The following is a 21,416-nucleotide window of genomic DNA, read 5'->3' on the forward strand; positions in this document are numbered from 1 at the left end:
TCACGGGTGAGAAGTAGTGCCGGTACTTCCAGTTAGAGAACGCTACCTGTGAACTTCCCTGGCTCGTCGCCGCTGTCTTGTGTGTGTTTAGCGCGTACAGTGAGACAGCGTGAGCAGGGCATCCGCCCACACAGCCAATCATCATCGCATTTGCAACGGTGTCATCATCCCCACCCCTGCCCTCTCCAGGCAGCATGCAGCTGATGTGTAGCCGAAAGCCTACAACCAAATTGTAGTAACGCGCCACTTTATATTCTCGTAATGATAACGACGCTGTAATGATGGGGAAAGTAATTAATTAGATTACTCTGTTACTGGAAAAATAACGCCGTTATACTTAAACGCCGTTACTCCCAACACTGATCAGAAGTTACAGTTTTCATCGCTCTCAAAAGTGGGACTTATAATGTACAGTTAGCTTTAAAATAGGAGAGAGATGCGTCTACTATGTTTAGTTTGGGATCCCTGGAGCATCTGGTTGTTCTGTTTTTGCATCATGGGCGTAATTTAGAACAGAAGCAGTGTTAAACTGTGTCAGTGAGAAGTAAAGTAGCTTCGGCACACAAAATAAAGAGTGTTTGCAAGTATAACTGCGTTTCCCAAAAAGTTGGGCCACTTATTTAAATTTTACTAAATACTAATGCGGTAATTTTTGCATTTAATTGAAAAATAGTGCAGAAAACATTCATGTTCATGTTTAAAACTCACAATTTATTAGGTTATTAGGTGAAAAGGTAGCAGATCAGACAAACATTTAGGTATAAAAAAACAACATCTGAGTAAAGCAGAGTGATTCAGAGATGAATTCACCACTGATAAAGACCGTTTGGGTAAATACTAAAGTTCAGCTACAGATATTTATGATTATACAATGTGATTCATTCAGAGAATTTTGAGAAATCTCTGCTGGTCTTCTTTGCCCAGAAGAAAAACTGAAACTGAACCAAGATCCAGAAACTCTGACTCCAAGCTCAGATGGATTGAGGCGAAAAGGAAAATCAATATCTGGTCTGATTGATTAAAAATGGGAATTTCTTTTTGTGAATGATGGAAGTCTCGTCCTTCAGGCAAATTAGGAGAGAACTCATCCAGCTTGTTATCAGTCAGTAGTTCAAAAGCCAGCAGCGGCATCGGTTACGGTTTGGGGGTGGATGGTAAAGGTCGTGTGCACATCTGGGAAGACAGCCTTAATGCTGAACGATAAATATAGGTGTCGGATCGACATCTGCTGCTATCCACACGTCTTATTTTCAGAAAAGCCTTCAGCAAGGTAATGCAAAGCCATAGTGTGCACTCTGTGGTCCCGTGCACCTGAGGTCTGGACCTTTCTTTGCACATAAACATTATTATTATCTATTTTATTATTGTAAAAGTCTGTTGCTCACAGGCTTTTATTTTGTAAAAGTCTGTTGCTGTCTGCTGCGGAACCAGAAAAGAAAGTAATCGGCGGATCCACCAAACATGGAGAAGGGTACGGAACTTTTACTCGGCCATTTTCATTTTAAAGTTCTTCCAGACGGTGGAGTCGACAGAACCAAAGTCATCTGTAAACACTGCCAAGTTGAATTGTCTTCTCAGCGTAGTAGTTCCAGTCTAAAATATCCCTTAAAGGCAAAACACACAACTGATAGCAGCAAGTCATTCAAGGAAACAGACAGTGGAGCGAGGCTTCTACATAAAAACTACAGAAAGATGCTGATGTTAAAAGTGTGTTTGCACAACAAATGTTATGGCACTTTCATTCATATGGCAGCACATTTAAAATAAAACTAAATGCTAAAGGCTATACACTACTTTTGAATTTTTTTGGCTATTTTTGGATTTTGCGTACAAATGTGATTAATCGTGATTAATCAGGGAAATCATGTGATTAATTAGATTAAAAATTTTTAATCGTTGCCCAGCCCTAGTAGAAATACATGCATACATTTATGCATATACATGTAGAAGGTGCCATCTTTGTCAGGGCGTCCTGGCCTTGGATTGAGATCTTTAACCCTCCCCTGACATGTGCAGTGGTGTGTAGTACTGCTGTCAGGAGGTCTGAAATAACTTCTCTGCAGGGCAGGTTTGCTGCTGGATGAGCACACTACCATCTCTGCTCTCTGTGTCTCTCTATTTATGTCAAGTTGAGTTAAATCTGTTGATAAAAAAGCGTCACTGTGATACGAATGTTCCCTTTTGTCTTACAGAGTAAAGCAGTGGCGTTTGCTGTGAGGACCAATGTGAGTTACTGCGGTGCGTTGGATGAGGACGTTCCTGTGGCTGGCACTGCTGTCTCTTTTGATGCCAAGGACTTCCTCCACATCAAAGAGGTACAATTCAATTGAAATTTCTTGAATTTAGTCTGCACACTATAGTTTTTAACAACAAGAAAGCCCAGACTGTGTTACAGCTATCTCAGTCCACAGAGCATAAAAAAGGGTTAAATCTGTGGTTGAAAGCACGAAGTTTGGATCCAAAAGTGGACCAGCTGGAGAAAGAGAACTTAAAAGTCTTTATTGTACTCACAAAATCAAAGCACTGCTTGGCATGAAACTCTAGCGAACTAAGAATAATACTTAACTAAATCCAAAAATGGCAGAAAAAAGGCAGAAAGGGACTGAAAACCACTGAAGAAATTAACAATGAACTGGCAGCTGACATGGAAAAATCAGGAGATTAAGTAGCGACAGGACATAATCAGCGTGTTGGAAATACATGTGCAATCAGGGAGAAGCAAAAGAGGAGTAACAGGAAACTGAATTTTAAAAATAAAACAGGAAACGGGGAAACTAAACAAAGCCAAAAAAACAGAGTAAAACTGGTCCGAGGACAAATAAAGGTGAAGCTGAGACGTAATAAACTAGAAGCTGCACTGAGATCAGGACTGAGAACTAAAAACTGAACTGAGAACAAGACTGAAAGATGAACGCAAGAACAGAACTGAGACCAGAATGCATCAGAAATACAAGAAAAGTGAGAAAAACAACTGAGATCAACTAAGAACAGGCCGATAAAAACAGAGAATAACCCTAATTCAAACCAACAGTAACAGTAAAAGTGTGAACCTGATGTGTTTAAGGTGTAGGACCAGTGTGTAACAAAATGTGGATGTGATCCCAATCAGATGACTCAAAACAGGAAGACTTGTTTCCCAAATCTGACTAAACTGTGATTGAAAATTGTACTAAAAACCCTTTTTCATAGAGGTGGACACACCTCTGGCTTCAGTCTGCTGGGTTAAAGTCCTTTGGGTCATACCCAAGCAGCACAAAGAAAGCAGTTTCTTCACGTGTTCCCTGTGTTAAAATGCCCAGTTTTACAGCAGAATTAAACCATTTAAACATACAAATGTTTACAAACTGATAGATAAAAAGAGCAAAGGACAGTTTTAGTCTCCGTAGTTTGAAATATCTTAAGAAACTTAATGTTAGCTCTTAAACTTCACTGTTATGAGCAGGTTCCCTTTGCATGAAACTGAGTCACCAAATGGACATTCAGAGTGTCCTTAGCTTCTTCCTGGAACATCATTTCCCATCCATCCACCAACTAACAGGCCAAAAAACACAGATAAAGGACGTCCCGCTCTACCTTCATGAATCTCTTGAAGACTCACCTCTTCTGAGCTTATTTTCTCTCCATTTATGCCTAACTTACCTGAAAATCAGATTTTCGCTGTGAACAAACAGAGCTATTAAACCTCAACTGGGTCTTTTATCATTCGATCATCTTGGATCTGTTTCCTTAAGATAAGATGGAATAAGGCGACTTTAGTAATGAAATTCAGGTGCATTACCTGAAACCAGTGCTCTAGATAACAATACTGCCTTCAATCAGCTTGTAATCTCACCACATTTAGTCATCATACATAATAATCTTCACCAGAAACAGGAGTTTTCCCACTCCTTCCATTCCCTGCTGCAATGCTTTTATTTTATGTAAAGCCCTTTAAATTGTTTGTACATGAAATGTGCTATATAAATAAATTTGATTTGATTTGATTTGATTTGATTTGATTTGATTTGATTTGATTTGATTTAGAAACACAATTTTCTGTTATTATGAGTTGTTTAATTAACACTGGCCTCAAGGCTCTTCTTCAAAGGTTACTGTTACTTATTGGTTAATGTTTTAAATTATATAGCTGTTTTATGTCTTTTAATTTATTCTTGTATTTTATTCTTGTATTTTTTTGTTTTTATTTTTCTGTACAGCACTTTGGTCAACTGAGGTTGTTGTAAAGTGCTTTATAAATAAAATTGGATTGGATTGGTAACTTCTGACCTGCTGAGGAAATGTAGTAGCTCTCCTGGTCCTCAGCCATCCTGCTGTCCAAACCTTGTTACTGTAAAAGGTGATGAAATCAGAAATAGCATCGAGTCTGTACGGTCTTTGCCTCTCTCGGCATTGATTGTGGTCCAACTGTTTCTTTCAAGTAAAACAAAACAGATTTCAGCAGTGCAGTCTCTGCTTCGCCAAACTTTTCTTGGCTTTAGCTATCGCTCCACACTGTGAAGGGGACAGCTTGAAAACTGCTTTTCTGTTGCTACTGTATCACATGCCAAAATGGATGAAGTCTCAAATGAGGGGAAACTGTTCTTTGTAATTGTGAATTATCATAAAGGAGCATTAATAAGGTATGTAAACTAGGGCTGGGCAACGATTAAAATGTTTTATCTAATTAATCACATGATTTCCCTGATTAATCTCGATTAATTGCATTTGTACGCAAAATCCAAAAATGAATTCAAAAGTAGTGTATAGCTTTTAGCTTTTAGTTTTATTTTAAATGTGCTGCCATATGAATGAAAGTGCCATAACATTTGTTGTGCAAACACACTTTTAACATCAGCATCTTTCTGTAGTTTTTATGTAGAAGCCTCGCTCCATTGTCTGTTTCCTTGAATGACTTGCTGCTATCAGTTGTGTGTTTTGCCTTTAAGTGATATTTTAGACTGGAACTACTACGCTGAGAAGACAATTCAACTTGGCTGTAAATGCAGGAGGTTTTTTTAAAATTTATTTTGAAATACGTGCTTTTATGTTGAAACAAGTAAAACAGGAAGTAGCGCCGGTTAGCTCCGTGAACTTCACAAAGGCTGTGTTCGAAACTGCATACTACCACAGCCCTTTTACAGACAGCCGTTACACTTCCTATTCGCCCCATTATAAAAAATTTGGCTGCAGTTCAGTTGATTTTGTCTGGGGGCGCTGGCGAGCGAGTGCAGAATGACCATTTTCCATAGGGCTGGCGCTAATAACTCAAAAAATGTCCCCGCTAGCGGCTGAAACCTGAAAATAATACTGTGATTTCTGACAAAGGGATGTGGATTTATATCGAAAGTACAATAACCTGGGAGTTATAGCTTTCTGTTTTCTTACAGGTCTGGCATTTGCGAGTCAGTATCCGCTAGCATCTAGCTAACGGAATCTGAAGAACGCACGGCTGATTACGACCGGCTGCTTTACGGCACTCGTCCACTGTGCCAGAGTGCTAACCTGGTGCCGCTAACAACAACCAAAGCTAAACCAGAGGCTAGTCAGAGAGTATGTAAAAGGGCTGTGCTGAAATCTGTAACTATTTGAGCTAACACCTCTCTGCTAGCTCAGCGCTAGGACTGACCATGCCGTAAAGTGATGCCACATGCGTGACGTCACTCGGGATGCAATACTGACAATAAATGTGTATTTTAAACAAATCTAGTGAGTCTAAAAAATCAAACCAAGTGCCGTTTGAAAGGATAATTTATCCTGCCTTTAGGAAAATTAAAATGAAAAAATATAAAAAATTCTATCAAAAGCAATGGCTGCATCTAAGGTGGATTTCATAGTACCACCATAGAGTTCGGCGTGCTCTACACTGCTTCGTTGTCGCCCCTAGAGTGCAGTACCACCCGGAAATAGCCGCCAGTTTTCCCTCTCCTCATAATAGACTCTCTGATACTACATTCTACTACATATTCATCAATCAGACAGTATGCAGAGCGTTTACCCACAATGCATTTCACTCCTGCCCGAGCCGAAATCAACCGGCCTGAAGCTGATTTCTCTTAAGCTCTAAACTCTGTAAACTTTAGCAACATTTGAAACATTTTCAGGAGAGAAAGTAGTTGTTTAGATCCCCAACGTGTTGAAAACCTGACAAAATACCGGCTATTTACAATTTTGTTCCCACGAATTCGGTGCTACTAAAGCTAGCCGCAGTGAGCAACGCACTTCCGGTTATTTTCACAAAATAAAATACCCGTTGCCTTTTATCATAGGGAAAGCCATTACCATACAATTGGTGCTTTTGTTTTGAAAACAGGAAGTGAACCTACTCTCGTTGTAGCTAGCTTGAAACTGCCGTTTTGACAGGAAATGACGATCGGCGACGTCAAGTTATGTTGCATCTTGGGTAGTTTGAGTATGAGTAGTAACCTCATGATGCATACCCAACATTTAGGAGAATCTAGTATGCATCCGGGAAAAAAGTCAGTATGAGTAGTAGGAGTAGTAGTAGAAGTATGCGGTTTCGAACACAGCCACAGAGACCAAGGAGCCCATGTCGCTGTGATGTCCAACTTTAAAATGAAAATGGCCGAGTAAAAGTTCCGTACCCTTCTCCATGTTTGGTGGTTCCGCAGCAGAAAGCAACAGACTTTTACAATAATAAAACCTGCGTTAATGCGCGATAAAATATTTATCGGCGTTAAATAATTAACAAGTTAACGCGATAATTAACGAGTTAACTCGCCCAGCCCTAATATAAACGATACGAATGGTTGGTCATTATGGTCCAAACTAAGGAATAATGTGAAATCCTGTTGTTTTTATCAGTGTTTTTACCGTCTTTTGTTTTACAGAAGTACAATAACGACTGGTGGATCGGCCGCCTGGTGAAAGAGGGCGGCGACATTGGCTTCATCCCGAGTCCCCTGAAGCTGGAAAACATCCGACTTCAGCAGGAACAGAAGAGAGGACGCTTCCATGGGTGAGCAGAGGAGAAAGGCTGAATATGAGGAGAAAGGCTGAATATGGGGGGGTGCTGACAGTGGAGGAACCATCGGCAGCAGCAGATACTGTAGAGACGACAGATCAAAGGGGATAAAGTGAGTTGGAGGGTTTAGGTTTATCTTGAGGAGAGAGCCACTTTAGGGATGAGTAGAGGCTGGCAGTTGAGCTCACTGATAAGCAGGAAGTCGGGTGGATAACAGCCAAGCTGTGTGGTGAGGTCCGGCCCCTCAGAGGTGTGCCTGGACTGAGGCCATCGCAGAATTTTCCATCAGATGGGGCTGTTGGGTTATAGCCAGCAAGGTGATTAATGATGCTGTGACGATGCCGGGAGATAAAAGACTTGCCACCTTGAGTCATTCTATAACAGACTGAGCATTTAGGTCACAATATATGCTCACAGTTACCTGGTTGTTATTTACGGAAGCCCAGTGCGGACGTGGTACGTATAACTTTTTTTCTGATGGTTTTCTCGAGATAACGAGTTAATTTACAGATGATTCTCTAGGCCCCTTTTTTTTACACCTAAGTGATCCTGCTAATATAGTCGACTTCATCAGTGACCAGCTGAGGGGACCAGACCGTCTCCATGGTTACCGAATGATGCCGTTATCGTTTTCTCGAGATAACGAGATAAATAACTCGTTATCTCGGGAAAACGATAACGGCATCATCATTGGTGTGTGTTAAACCTGATTCCATTCTTCAAATGCTTGTCACACCAGCGGGATTTACTTTGTGCATTTTCACGAGCAGAATTGTTACACAAACGCTCCACATAGGCTACTTTATTCAGTTTTCAATGAAAGGGGGGTAAAAATGGATACACCTTTGCCAGAAATACATATAAACATAGAAACAGGGGTGGACTGGGGAGAAAAAGTGGCCTCGAAAACCATCGGTAAATTAACTCGTTATAAATTAACTCGATTAATTATAAATTAACTCGACATAATTAATTCGAGATCTTGAGAAAACAATGATCGTTTTCTTTAGATCTCAAATTAATGTATGTATCTATGGCCGTTTAGGGCTTCCGTAGTTATTTATGTTACCCCTGTTTTTATTTATTCATATCTTGTCAGCCTTAGTTCTGCTATACCTAAAAAAAAAAGGAGCTTTTCAGGCACTTATTTAAGTATTTATACTCCATCTTTAGCTAATTATTTTTAGCATGATGAGTTGTTGATGATTCTTTTTCTGTTCGCCGTCATTTCTGCAGCAGTAAATCCAGTGGAAATTCCTCCTCCAGTCTGGGAGAGATGGTGTCGGGCACTTTCAAACCAAACCCAAACTCTGCAGGTCGGTCTCACAGAAAACTTCAGGATCTGATTCACAAATATTTGTCTGCCGTGACTCATGCAGTACAGCCCTGAAATTAATGTTTGCACTCGCTCACGTGATCTTTTCTGACTTTTCCAGGAAAGCAGAAGCAGAAAGTGGTGAGTATGATGAAGAAGTTCTCATTTCTAAAGCATCTAGATGCTTATTTCACTACTGACTGTTCCATGTGTGCTCAAAGAGCTATTTTCATTCGGACATTGCTTGGCCGTGTCTTTCTTAGATTGTTGTTGGTAGGGTCGTGTGTGTCTGGGCTCTCTTTTTAGAACCCATTGGCGTCTTTTATGCATGTTTTCAGAGATCTGGTTGTTTGTGATAGTTACAGGATCTGGTAGTACTTGGGATGGTTGCTATTTTCTTTTCAACTGACAAAGATCTACTTCAATACATTTTTAACTAGTGTAAAACACCCATTTAGTTTGTCTTTAATAAAGTAAATGTGCATTTAAACACACTGAATATATGTCCATATGAGGTGCCCTTTTGTTGACATTTAGATCACAGATTATGCCTTTTATTAGCATGTTACTCTTTGAAAGGTTCTGATTGTTCAAGAATAAGCTGTTAGATAACTAAAACATCTATAAAGGCTTCTACTTAGCATCAGTGATATCAGTGAGATGTTTGCACAGAGCCCAAATATACCAAAAACAGCAAATTCCACCCCAAAGAGCAGCCTTTACACCCTGCTGTCGCTTGTGATGGTAGAGAAGTATCATCAACTACTGGATTCATTTCCCCTCCATCAGAGATTTAAGTTTCTAATATGACAATATATTCATAAAAGTAATAAAAAGTGTAAAACAAAGGGTACTACATCTTAAATTCCGCTGTACAACCCTTGGTTGTGTGATTGTGATTCAAATCTAAGTATTTTTTAAAGAACATTTTATTAGAAAATTGAGAAAATTTCCTTTAAATCAGTTTGTAGTTTACCACCAAGGTTAAGACTAACAGTGCATTTTTATTTGTCTAAAGCACTACTCATTTTCTTATTCAACAATATTTAACAGGATATTTCAGTAGCATCACGCAGCACCTCTGCAGATAAAAGAGAGATTTAGGAGAAGTTTTCACTGTCCAGAGTCCAACTCTACCCCGTTTACTGTTAGGGTTAAAGAATTAAACTAATCCAAACCACCTACGGTACTGATCTGATGGGTTATTGCACATTTCAATTTCAATTTTATTTATTAACAGGACAGTGCATATTAATAACAGTACATCTGTAACATACCAAAGGCTAGTTTTCATCTGTTGTCCTGGTGGCCAGTTGTACAATGGCACCCTAAAAATAAAAAAACATGGAATGTTAAACAATAAAATCATCAACAATTAAAAACTACATATTAAAACAGTGCTAGTTCATAAAAGAGAGAGCAACAATGATGGTAGGAAACAGTAAGATACAAGTAGAAGTGGTTCTGAGGATCAGCATAGCTATTTTTTAAGCACATGTAGCAGCAGCAAAGCGTTTAATAAAAGAATAAAATCATCACTGAGTATCGAGCATTGATAAAACCGATTAAAACATTTGGTAGATGCGTGATAATTTAACAAGCAGTGCTGATAAAATCATAAAAACAAGAGGTTTACACTGGGTCAAAAGAGAATCACACATTCACAAGTAAAACACGTTATGTCAGCAGCAGGGTTTAATGTTGACAAGTCTGACTACTGATCAGCCGTTGTTTAAAGTGAGCGCCAAATAATTCATACGTGTTAACGTTAACCGAAAAAGCTGACAGAGTCAGACAGATTCTGCTCCTCACAACACAGAAGTGACAGAACACTCACTCCAAAGCAAATGGGTGAAAGTTTAAATCTGTTTATGGCATCTGGGGTTTGAAAAAAAATGAAGATGAGAAGAATTATTGTATATTAAAATCATCCCAAGTGTAACAGTTGTGGAGATTTGGGATGTTTTTTAAGGTGGTTTTTAAGATTAATTGATTTATGGCACGTGTCCAATACTTGGTGAGTTGAAGATGCACCTAAAACAATGGAGCTTGACTATAGCTGTGTGTTCCCACCCCTCCAGGCTGAGCACGTCCCTCCGTATGATGTGGTTCCCTCTATGAGGCCGGTCGTCCTGGTGGGACCGTCCCTGAAAGGTTACGAGGTAGGACATGCTTTCATCTGGAAAGGAAGTCCCTTATTCACACTGGAAAAAATGCCCCTCCAAAAATAAGTAAGAAAAACAATAAACAAGATGTTTTCAAGACTTTTTCCATTTAATTTAATTTCATTTAAGATATTCCAGATGTATTGTCTTCAAACAAGTCCCTATATCTGGCTGAAATAGTACTTGTTAGGCAGTTGTGTCTTATATTAAGTGTAATGAGATATTTGGACTAGAAATGAGACAAATATACTTGGTAAGACTTAGATTTTTTCTAGTGTAAATGCAAGTTTAAGATGAGACTGAGAGAAATCAATTAGATTCATAAAGTTAAATTTACACTGGAAAAAATGCCCCTCCAAAAATAAGTAAGAAAAACAACAAATACAAGACGTTTTTGCTTGAAATAAGCAAAAAAATCTGCCAATGGAACTAGTGAAAATCGGCTTGTCAAGATTTCTTGAAATAAGATGTGATATTTAGGACTTTTGAGATGAAAGTGATCTTGAAATTAGCTTAAAAACCTCTTCAAATGTAAAAAAAAAAGCTTGTTTCATATGAAATCTGACTCAAAACAATTTGTTTTCAAGACTTTTTCATTTAACAAGATATTCCAGATGTATTGTCTTCAAACAAGTCCCTATATCTGGCTGAAATAGTACTTGTTAGGCAGTTGTGTCTTATATTATGTGTAATGAGATATTTGGACTAGAAATGAGACAAATATACTTGGTAAGACTTAGATTTTTTCCAGTGCAGCACTGAAGTAGGTGAAAGCACCATCATGTTTCCTTGGTGTCATGACGTTTCCTCTAAGTGCAAATACATCCATGACAGGCCGAGCTGACTAATGTCTTACACTGAATCCTGTGAGTTCTTCACATCAAGATGAGATCCTTAAGTTCTCACAGATGTAACATTAAAATCCAAAAACTGCTCCTCTGGATCAGTTTGAAACGCTGTGCAGATGATAAAGGAAGCCAAGGAGGTGACGGGAGCGCTGAAGTCAGTTGTCATGGAATCGCAGTGTCCTCGCCTCCCATTCTGGTGTTGCCGTGGTAACAACCTTCTGGGTAAACCGCATCGCTCTGAAAAAGTGGAGCATGGTTTGAAATTAGAAACGCAGAATGATGTGACGTAAACCGAAGGCTCTGTTATATTCAAATGTTTGTTTTATTGTGTCTGTGCGAAACAGCTACATTTACTAATCATATGACGATAAAAAAAAAAAAAAGAGGGATGGGCCGTGTTTGGTACAGCTGCAGTGCTGGAAACAGGATTTAGAAAGCAGCAATAATCCATCACAAATAAAGGTGTGCATGACATTATTAATATGTTTTTAAATAAAGGGAAACAAGTAAAAATGGTATTTAGTTATAAGTCCCTGCTAAATTGTGGTCACTCTCAGGCTTTGTTGAACAAATCAGAATGAAAAGTGTCTCAGACAAACAAAACAAGCCTTTGCTTGGGTGAAACAAGTCAAACCGGTTGGTTATGTACGATTAAGGGAAGCCAGCATAATAAAGACGGACAGGTGACAAGATTTCTGAAGGATATTCAGTTCAATCCAATAATACCTTATGAGTCCCCGAAGGGCAATTATACTGCGGCAGTGGAGATTATTGTTATAGATGTGATGATTTGTTTATTTATTTTGAACATGTTACAGATAAACCAAACATAAGGAAAAGTAGTAATCATGATAAATAACTTGAAATTAAAAAGAACTTTTTTAATCCCAACAATTTGATCACTTTTACTTCCTGTTTATGTCCTTTTTTTGTCATAAATTTTGTAACCTCAGTAAAACGCCAAGAAATAAAGTTATTTACAGACATTTATACACATACTCACATATAAATAGACATGCATGTGCACATGTATAGACGGATACACACACACACGGAGCGTAAAATAGCAGGTGAGAGCATCCGTTAAGAGCCCCTTCGTCCTTCTTATACCCTGCAAAAAGCATCATTTTTTGCCGCTTTTTAATCTGAGTCACGCTTCAGTTCATCACTGAATCTGTTTCACAGCTTCACTCCACATACAGAGATGCAAAAACATTTTTGTGTCTATCCTCCCAAAACTCTGCACGGTAATTCAGATACGGTGAAATCAGTGAAGATCAGGAGAGAATGTCGATGGATTTATGGTTCAGAACGTGTTTTGCTTTGATTGAAACAGAAATGCTTCCTGAAACTTTGTTATTTATGTGTTTTATATGAGAGGTGATATTATTGTCAACAGATAATATATAATAAATGAAAAACTTTACCTTTTAAACCTGACTTGAAGCTCATTCTGCATCAATATTTTCAAAACACAAGAGCACTGATAAACATGATTTACAATAAATGTAGCATTTTCTAACCTTTCAGATGTTTTTTATTTTCAAAAGGTTTCCCCCAATTTTTTAGAAGAAGATTTAAACAAAGCTGTAGGTCAGAATGGGAGTTATCCCGCCATGAGACGTCTCTCTCCTGATGGATTGACCTCTTCCATAAGGCAATGCTCTTTGCTGCCACTTGAAAAGTCTGCGCTCTCCACCACCGTCGTGAAATCACCAAATGAGGAAATAACCTTTGGAGGAGCAGTGTTCCACCCCTTCTGTAGCATCTCAGGCACTTGTAGAATAAATACCAAGGCTCGCTGATGCCGTCCTCACTGCACAGCACATGACCAAACACGTTACTGAGACACTTAATGTTGTTTTTTCCATTAATTTGTCACCTGTCTGCGCTTCAGTCTGTTTCAATTCAAGGCCTTAGAGTGAGTCTCGTATATTAATCAGCCAAGGCTGCATTGAAAGCTGCACCATGTGATTGCTCCAATTCATCACGTGTGCACTGGTCTCTGCAACACTTCTCATTGTAGCTCTTAATCATGTTATTTAACGTGGCCGACGCTTGTCTGACAAAAGGAGAAAAAGCATCGCACGCAGGGCAGAGAGTGGCTCGGTCAACCGTGTAATGCACAGATCTGACTCAGTAGCAGAAGGAATACTAAGAGCCCAGTTTCTCTTATTTGCAGCTATGTAGCATACTACATGTATGTGTAGAAATTAGGGCTGGGCAACGGTTAAAATGTTTAATCTAATTAATCACATGATTTCCCTGATTAATCACGATTAATCGCATTTGTACGCAGAATCCAAAAATGAATCCAAAAGTAGTGTATAGCTTTTAGCATTTAGTTTTATTTTAAATGTGCTGCCATATGAATGAAAGTGCCATAACATTTGTTGTGCAAACACACTTTTAACATCAGCATCTTTCTGTAGTTTTTATGCAGAAGCCTCGCTCCACTGTCTGTTTCCTTGAATGACTTGCTGCTATCAGTTGTGTGTTTTGCCTTTAAGTGATATTTTAGACTGGAACTACTACGCTGAGAAGACAATTCAACTTGGCAGTGTTTACAGATGACTTTGGTTCTGTCGACTCCGCCGTCTGGAAGAACTTTAAAATGAAAATGGCCGAGTAAAAGTTCCGTACCCTTCTCCATGTTTGGTGGATCCGCCGATTACTTTCTTTTCCGGTTCCACAGCAGACGGCAACAGACTTTTACAAAATAAAAGCCTGTGAGCAACAGACTTTTACAAAATAAAATAAATAATAAAACAGGGGTGGTCCGTGGCGTAGTGGGTTGAGCAGGCGCCCCATGTACAGAGGCTATAGTCCTCACTGCTGCTGGCCCCGGTTCGAGTTCCGCATCGGACGGCCCTGTGCTGCGTGTCGTAAATAATTAACGAGTTAACTTGCCCAGCCCTAAATAAAACCATACAAAAGAGCCAATAAACATTATGCCAATCCTTTCCTTATCTTTCTGACCTCATCCAACTCCTTCAGGATGTAGTGGAACCACCGACTGTGAGTCAGGTCTCATCACCATCTGTGCTGGACCTCACCAAAGCTCTGGTGGCTGAATGAGGCTGACTTTTTAGCATTATTCACCTTCTCAAAAATAGATTTGAAAGTTATTAGAAGGATAGAAAAATAAAAAAAATAAAGATCCTGAAATACACAAGGTAGGGCTGGGCAATGATTAAAATTTTTAATCTAATTAATCACATGATTTCCCTGATTAATCACGATTAATCGCATTTGTACGCAAAATCCAAAAATGAATCCAAAAGTAGTGTATAGCTTTTAGCATTTAGTTTTATTTTAAATGTGCTGCCATATGAATGAAAGTGCCATAACATTTGTTGTGCAAACACACTTTTAACATCAGCATCTTTCTGTAGTTTTTATGTAGAAGCCTCGCTCCACTGTCTGTTTCCTTGAATGACTTGCTGCTATCAGTTGTGTGTTTTGCCTTTAAGTGATATTTTAGACTGGAACTACTACGCTGAGAAGACAATTCAACTTGGCTGTAAATGCAGGAGGTTTTTATTAAATTTATTTTGAAATACGTGCTTTTATGTTGAAACAAGTAAAACAGGAAGTAGCGCCGGTTAGCTCCGTGAGCTTCACACAGAGACCGAGGAGCACCTGTAGCAGTGATGTTACCTGCTAGTTTATTTTTATTTTATTACTCCATGCTTCGTGGTGTTTGCTGTAACTGTGTGAATGTGACGCATTCAACAGACTTTTACAATAATAAAACCTGCGTTAATGCGCGATAAAATATTTATCGGCGTTAAATAATTAACGCGAGTTAACGCACCCAGCCCTAGTAGAAATATGTTTGTTAGGAGCTTGAATTGACATCTTTATATACAGTTTAAATCTACAGATTTGAATAACCTGATTCTTTTCTTCCTCTTTCCTTTTCTTCTCGTTTCGCCTCTCCCTGGCTGATGGCTGCAGGTCACAGACATGATGCAAAAGGCGCTGTTTGACTTCCTGAAGCACAGATTCGATGGAAGGTGAGCAGTGATAGTAAAGTATGGAAGTTTTTCTGTGCCATCAGAATTGGAATACGAATTTCTAATATTGAATTTTTATCAGCATTTTTTTCAGCATCAAAATCAGACTTTGAATTTGAAAAACCAACAGTGTAAAAAAAAATAATAATAATTTCTAAAAACAAAAATCAGTGTAAAAAAATTCAACTTAAAAAAATTCAGTGGAAAAAGAACCAGACTCAACATCCGGGTAAACAGGGAGAAGCAATCGATCCCTGTCTCAATTCATCCAACGGCAGCCAATAAAGTTACGCTCCATTGGACAGATCAGCTCAATAGATATTAGTAATATTAGTAATATCTATTACTCAATTTTACTAACACAAATGGCAAATAAAGTAAACTCACTCACCGAAGCACCATCACCCGCGTTGGTGGACATGGCTGATCTGTCCAATGGAGCGTAACTTGAATATTTAGATGTTGAATTTTTTTCCACTGATTTTTGTTTTTAGAAATTGATTTTTTTGTACACTGTTGGTTTTTCAAATTCAAAGTTTGATTTTGATGCTGTAAAAATTCAACATTAGAAATTCATATTCAAACTCTGATGGCACAGAAAAACTTCCATAGTAAAGCACCTTTGATCACACGGTCATCATTTTGCTGCCAGCGTGCTCTGTGTTGACGTGTGTTTTTCCGCTGTCGCAGGATATCCATCACAAGGGTAACAGCTGACATCTCATTGGCCAAGAGGTCAGTACTTAACAACCCCAGTAAGAGGGCCATCATTGAGAGGTCCAACACCCGCTCCAGCCTTGGTAAAGCTTCAGGAACTGTCTCGCTCAATGATGTGCATGTTTTGTGGGTGATGAGACCATCGCTGGTTTGATTTACCTCCTCATTCCTTCCCGTTCACAGTAGTTCTGCTGTGCTTTTCTGTTTTCCTGCAGCGGAGGTCCAAAGTGAAATAGAGAGGATCTTTGAGCTGGCCAGATCTCTGCAGCTGGTGGTTTTGGACGCAGACACCATTAACCACCCAGCACAGCTTCTCAAGACCTCTTTAGCACCCATTATTGTTCATGTTAAAGTGTCCTCGCCCAAGGTAAGACCGACGGCTTAGATAACTGCTTTTCATCCAGTCGAGCAGGATGTATAGAAGAGTTTCTGTTTTTTTAATCAGCTGAATGAAAAGCTTTACATTTCAATGTGAAATACGAGGAAACTGATCCAGGAAGATGTCTAAAGCATGCCGTGTAGAGTTACAGTAGAAGTGACAGGCGTGTTGTCACTTGTGAAGGTTTTATTAGCTGGAAATCCCGCTCTTCTCTCCTCTCTCTATTACAGATTTAATGTGTAAATGTAAATGTAAATGTAAATGTATTTTATTTATACAGCCCTTTACAGACAATCCTTACGATGTACCAAAGTGCTTTAAAGCAGGTTATAAATAAAGAGAAGAATAAGTAAAAACAAATAAAAACAATAAAAGAACAGTGAAAGCAATAAAATACAAAAAAATTGAATAAGATAAAATAAGATTAAAGTGTCATCATACTACTGGGTATTAAAAGTCATCCTAAATAAGTAGTTTTTTAGCCTACATTTGAAGAGATAATGTGGGGAGTATCTTTGTATTTATTCCACATTTGCTGATGTTTCCCTTTGTTCTTGGTCTGTGCATTTGTTCCACAGGTCCTGCAGCGGCTAATCAAATCAAGAGGAAAATCTCAGAGCAAACACCTGAACGTGCAGCTTGTTGCAGCAGAAAAGCTATCACAGTGTCCTTCTGTAAGAAAGCTTCAAAGCAACGACTCGGTTCACTTTTACTGCGCTACGCACAAGTGTTGAAACTTTTTAAAGACCTTTATATGCACCAAACTAAACTTTCCTCTATTTCCTGCTCACCTCAGGAGATGTTTGATATTATTTTGGATGAGAACCAGCTGGAAGACGCCTGTGAACACCTGGCCGAATACTTAGAGGCATACTGGCGTGCTACACACACTTCACTTAGCACGCCACTCAACCCCCTGCTGGGACGCAATCTGGGCTCCACTGCTCTCTCCCCGTATCCTTCTGCCATCCAGGTACCTCGCCAAATTTGGGGGAAAAGCTATCTTTGTTCATTTAAAGCACAATCTCCCTGATTTTTTTTTTTATCAGTGTGTTTTTTACGCTTCTTACCTGTAAAATGCAGGCAAATCAAATCTTAATTTGGCATGTTTCAACCTTCTGGATTGAGGAAAATATACCACCAGATTGAGTGATTGTTGTGCTTCTAATTAAAGTTTTAGACCCTAAAGCAGTAGCTGAGATGTATGAATTATTAACACAGCCTCCTAACTTGTTTCCCAAGTTAGACACGTTTTTTTCCCGGTATCTCAGAGAACTTGCCTCAGTTCTGTGTCACTTCACACAATTCCAAATTGAGGGATCCGAGCTCTGCGGTGGCCAGCATTTCTTTCTGTTGCCTCTGATGAGAGCTCTTATCGATGTTGATAGTATCTTTTGAGGTGTTGTCATGCTGCAGAATGACTTTGGAACCAATAAGACGCCTCACTGAATAGCACTCTGTGATAGTTATTGCCCTTCTCAGTGCTGAAAAGACTATTATTACTTATAGATACCCAACTTTCTCATTCATGAGCCGCATCTTTGCAGCACCTTACTGCAGAGGTTACAATAGAGCCGGATGAAACTTTAGATTATTATCCGAATTACAGTACTGTGCAAAATCATAGGCCCACGCAATTTGTCATTGAAACTCAGTTAAAACGGAAAAGGATTAGATCAAATAAATTTCCCGTCTGGAAAGAAGCTCACAGCACGTTCACAGCTAGAGTTTGAGAGGGCGAAATAATTCTATGAAATTTCCACTTTCACCTGCAGCAGTTTTCACTCGAGCTGAATCATTTTTTTTTTCATCAGATCACAGGAGTATTTGTTTTCTGTCAGCAAGGCAAGCAAACGACAGAAAGACCACCGAGTGCCCACATAGACTTGAATACAAAATGAAAGCAGGGCTTAATCGATTTTTAACTGTATTTTCACATTTTGTACACCAGAAACACAAATGTCACATCTGTGTGTGCAGGAAGAACACAGCACAAGTTAAAGTTTTCTCTCCAAAAAGCAGCAGGTCAACACAAAGTTTGTAGTAATAAAGTATCTATCTATCTATCTATCTATCTATCTATCTATCTATCTATCTATCTATCTATCTATCTATCTATCTATCTATCTATCTATCTATCTATCTATCTATCTGTCTATCTATATATCTATCCATCTATCCATCTGTATGTATATCTATCTATCTATCTATCTATCTATCTATCTATCTATCTATCTATCTATCTATCTATCTATCTATCTATCTATCTATCTATCTATCTATCTATCTATCTATCTATCTATCTGTATATCTGTCTGTCTGTCTATCTATCTATCTATCTATCTATCTATCTATCTATCTATCTATCTATCTATCTATCTATCTATCTATCTATCTGTCTATCTATCCATCTATCCATCCATCCATCCATCTATCCATCTATCCATCTGTCTATCTGTCTATCTATCCATCTATCTATCTATCTATCTATCTATCTATCTATCTATCTATCTATCTATCTATCTATCCATCCATCTATCTATCTATCTATCTATCTATCTATCTATCTATCTATCTATCTATCTATCTATCTATCTATCTATCTATCTATCTATCTATCTATCTATCTATCTATCTATCTATCATCTATCCATCTGTCTATCTGTCTATCTATCTATCTATCTATCTATCTATCTATCTATCTATCTATCTATCTATCTATCTATCTATCTATCTATCTATCTATCTCATTGACTCTTTAGCAGTTATCAAGGGACGGGCAGTCTCAGAAATCCTCGTGCTATTTCTCTGGAAACTGCACAGGCTATTTGTGTGCATTGATTTTTCACTAAACAAAACGCTATAAAGTATCTCCTATCTCAAACAGGCCCAAAGAAACCGAAACAGCAACAACACAGCGACAGACCACTCACCTGTCGAGCGCCGCAGCCTGATGCCCGCAGACGAGAACTATCATAACGAGCGTGCACGGAAGAATCGCAACCGTCTGTCCTCTGGCTCGCAGCAAAGCAGGGACCACTCTCCTCTGGTGGAGGAGGACTACCAGGACCCCTACCAGGACTCTTACAAGCCTCACCGCAACCGAGGATCCCCTGGAGGCTACAGCCAGGACTCCAGGCACCGGCTTTGAGTTGTGGCCATGCTGTTAACAAGGTGTAGGCCTTTCTTTCTCTGAACATCCACCATGAACACGTGAGCCGAGGTGCCATGAGCAGCTCTAACACGATAAATCTGCTACACTCATGTGAACTGTAACAACCTCTTATATCTGTGTAGTACCTCATATCCCGTGTGGCTTTGGTTCCAGCCAAATGGACATTTAAACCTTAAAAAGAATCATGCCTTTGCTGTGACATGAACAAAGGGTCTGGATACGAACGTAGCACAAGAACAGATGTATGTTTTAAAAGAAAGGCTAAAGTCCAGCCAGGTTTTTATCATGTCTCAGAAAGGGCTTGTAAATTAAGTAAACTAGCGAGAGAAAGTGTGGGGAAGTAGGCTCTTCTGAACCCTTCCCGCTATCTCAGCTGTTATCGTAGCATGTAGGTAGGCCTGTAATTATAGGGGACTGCCTGACTCAAGCCGGTGTCAGACAGGATCCTGCAGAGATGATCAACGCAGAACTTGTTTGAACTCATTCAGGAGATGATAGAAGCAGAATATAATGCATCATCTAGGCTACTGTCCTCGGTTGTGAGCATGATAATCCTGAGAAAGCCTCAGAGTTTTACAAATTTGTTTTTGAAGTGGGTTGCTTTATGTTCTCTTCAGGGTTCGTGCAGTTGCTTCTTCGAACCTCGTTCATCGTGCAGATTTTGATACATTTCAAAGTTCCAAACCTCAGGAATGAGAGGTCATTAAGACCTGGAAGTGTAGCGTTTATGTTCTTATCCATCTGATGGGAATTGGAGTCTGAGTGTTGTGTTAAATTCATAAAAAGGTATTATTTGTTACAAAAAAAGAAGCTATTAAAACCAGAAAGGAACACTTGGAGGTAATGCACAAATGCTTTTTACGTGCCACGCATATATTAACTGCTGCCTTCAGTCAATGAGTTCAGCGGGACATCATTTAGAATAGATAGACAGGGAATTTAGTGGATGATTTATATTGAGGGCTTCCATATGTAAATACCTTCTAGATAATTAGAGGAAATACATCTTAACTTGTGTAAAGTTCCACTTTCAGTCAATCAAATTACATTCCATTTATTTAATTTAGAGTTTTGCATATACCTTAGATTAAAAAAAAGATTAGTTTCCTTTATTATCAAAGGTTTTATAGAATAAACTGATGCTGTAACGTTTTCTTAGAGTAGCAACTGATCGAGCCCCTCCTCCATACGTTCAGCTGTAGCCTTTTTATTCATTTTGATTGAAGTGTCATTAGAAACTACTGATCAATGGGGAAACTGTCAAAAAGCACTCTGGCTATACTGCGTTGCCTTTTTCATGTAAATGTGGAGCAGTTTCCCTGTATTTTTTCATCCATATATGCTGCCAGTTAATGCAGGATTAATAAAGCATTACCTCTTAATGACATATTATTGTATCTTGTAATTTGATATACAGTTGTTTTCATTTCATAGGCCATAGAGGTCTTAGTGTGCAGTGACTCTGGAAGGAGGAAGATCTACAAAGAAACTTCTGTTCCTTTCTGCTATATACAATAGCTCTTGTTGTTTGGAAACCGTGGACTTTTAGCACCGATCTAAAGATCTGAATGCAGCCTGATAAGAAGTTTTGTGCACTGTCATTTACAAATGTATTAAAATAAATTACTCTGATGCTGTTGTGTGGATACACCTGTTTTTTGGAATGGATTGGATAAACTTTAATGTGCCCAAGGGGCAATCGGGTCACAATTATAAGCAACTAATGCTCTGATTATGATTGCATATTATATTATATTATATCATATCATATCATATCATATTATATTATATAATGTTATGTTATGTTATATTATATTACATTATATTATATAATGTT

At 38.7% G+C, this 21,416-nt stretch overlaps 1 protein-coding gene across 3 annotated transcripts in view; it reads left to right on the forward strand.

Moving 5' to 3' along the window:
- Positions 1-21,227, forward strand: part of cacnb4a (calcium channel, voltage-dependent, beta 4a subunit) — a 52,453-nt gene extending 31,226 nt beyond the window's left edge. For 2 of the 3 annotated variants that reach the window (XM_075479993.1, XM_075479991.1), the window contains 11 exons: positions 2,193-2,315; positions 6,828-6,955; positions 8,198-8,277; positions 8,398-8,417; positions 10,358-10,438; positions 15,250-15,308; positions 15,999-16,108; positions 16,241-16,392; positions 16,983-17,078; positions 17,201-17,377; positions 19,292-21,227. In XM_075479993.1, coding sequence (XP_075336108.1) covers positions 2,193-2,315; positions 6,828-6,955; positions 8,198-8,277; positions 8,398-8,417; positions 10,358-10,438; positions 15,250-15,308; positions 15,999-16,108; positions 16,241-16,392; positions 16,983-17,078; positions 17,201-17,377; positions 19,292-19,555 — 1,290 coding nt within the window. In that variant the 3' untranslated portion in view covers positions 19,556-21,227. The remainder of the gene's footprint in view (positions 1-2,192; positions 2,316-6,827; positions 6,956-8,197; positions 8,278-8,397; positions 8,418-10,357; positions 10,439-15,249; positions 15,309-15,998; positions 16,109-16,240; positions 16,393-16,982; positions 17,079-17,200; positions 17,378-19,291) is intronic. The other variant, XM_075479990.1, reaches the window with a different exon arrangement.
- The last annotated feature ends 189 nt before the right edge of the window (positions 21,228-21,416 follow it).

This window comes from Odontesthes bonariensis, chromosome 12, assembly GCF_027942865.1.
Source record: "Odontesthes bonariensis isolate fOdoBon6 chromosome 12, fOdoBon6.hap1, whole genome shotgun sequence".
Lineage (NCBI taxonomy): Eukaryota > Metazoa > Chordata > Actinopteri > Atheriniformes > Atherinopsidae > Odontesthes > Odontesthes bonariensis.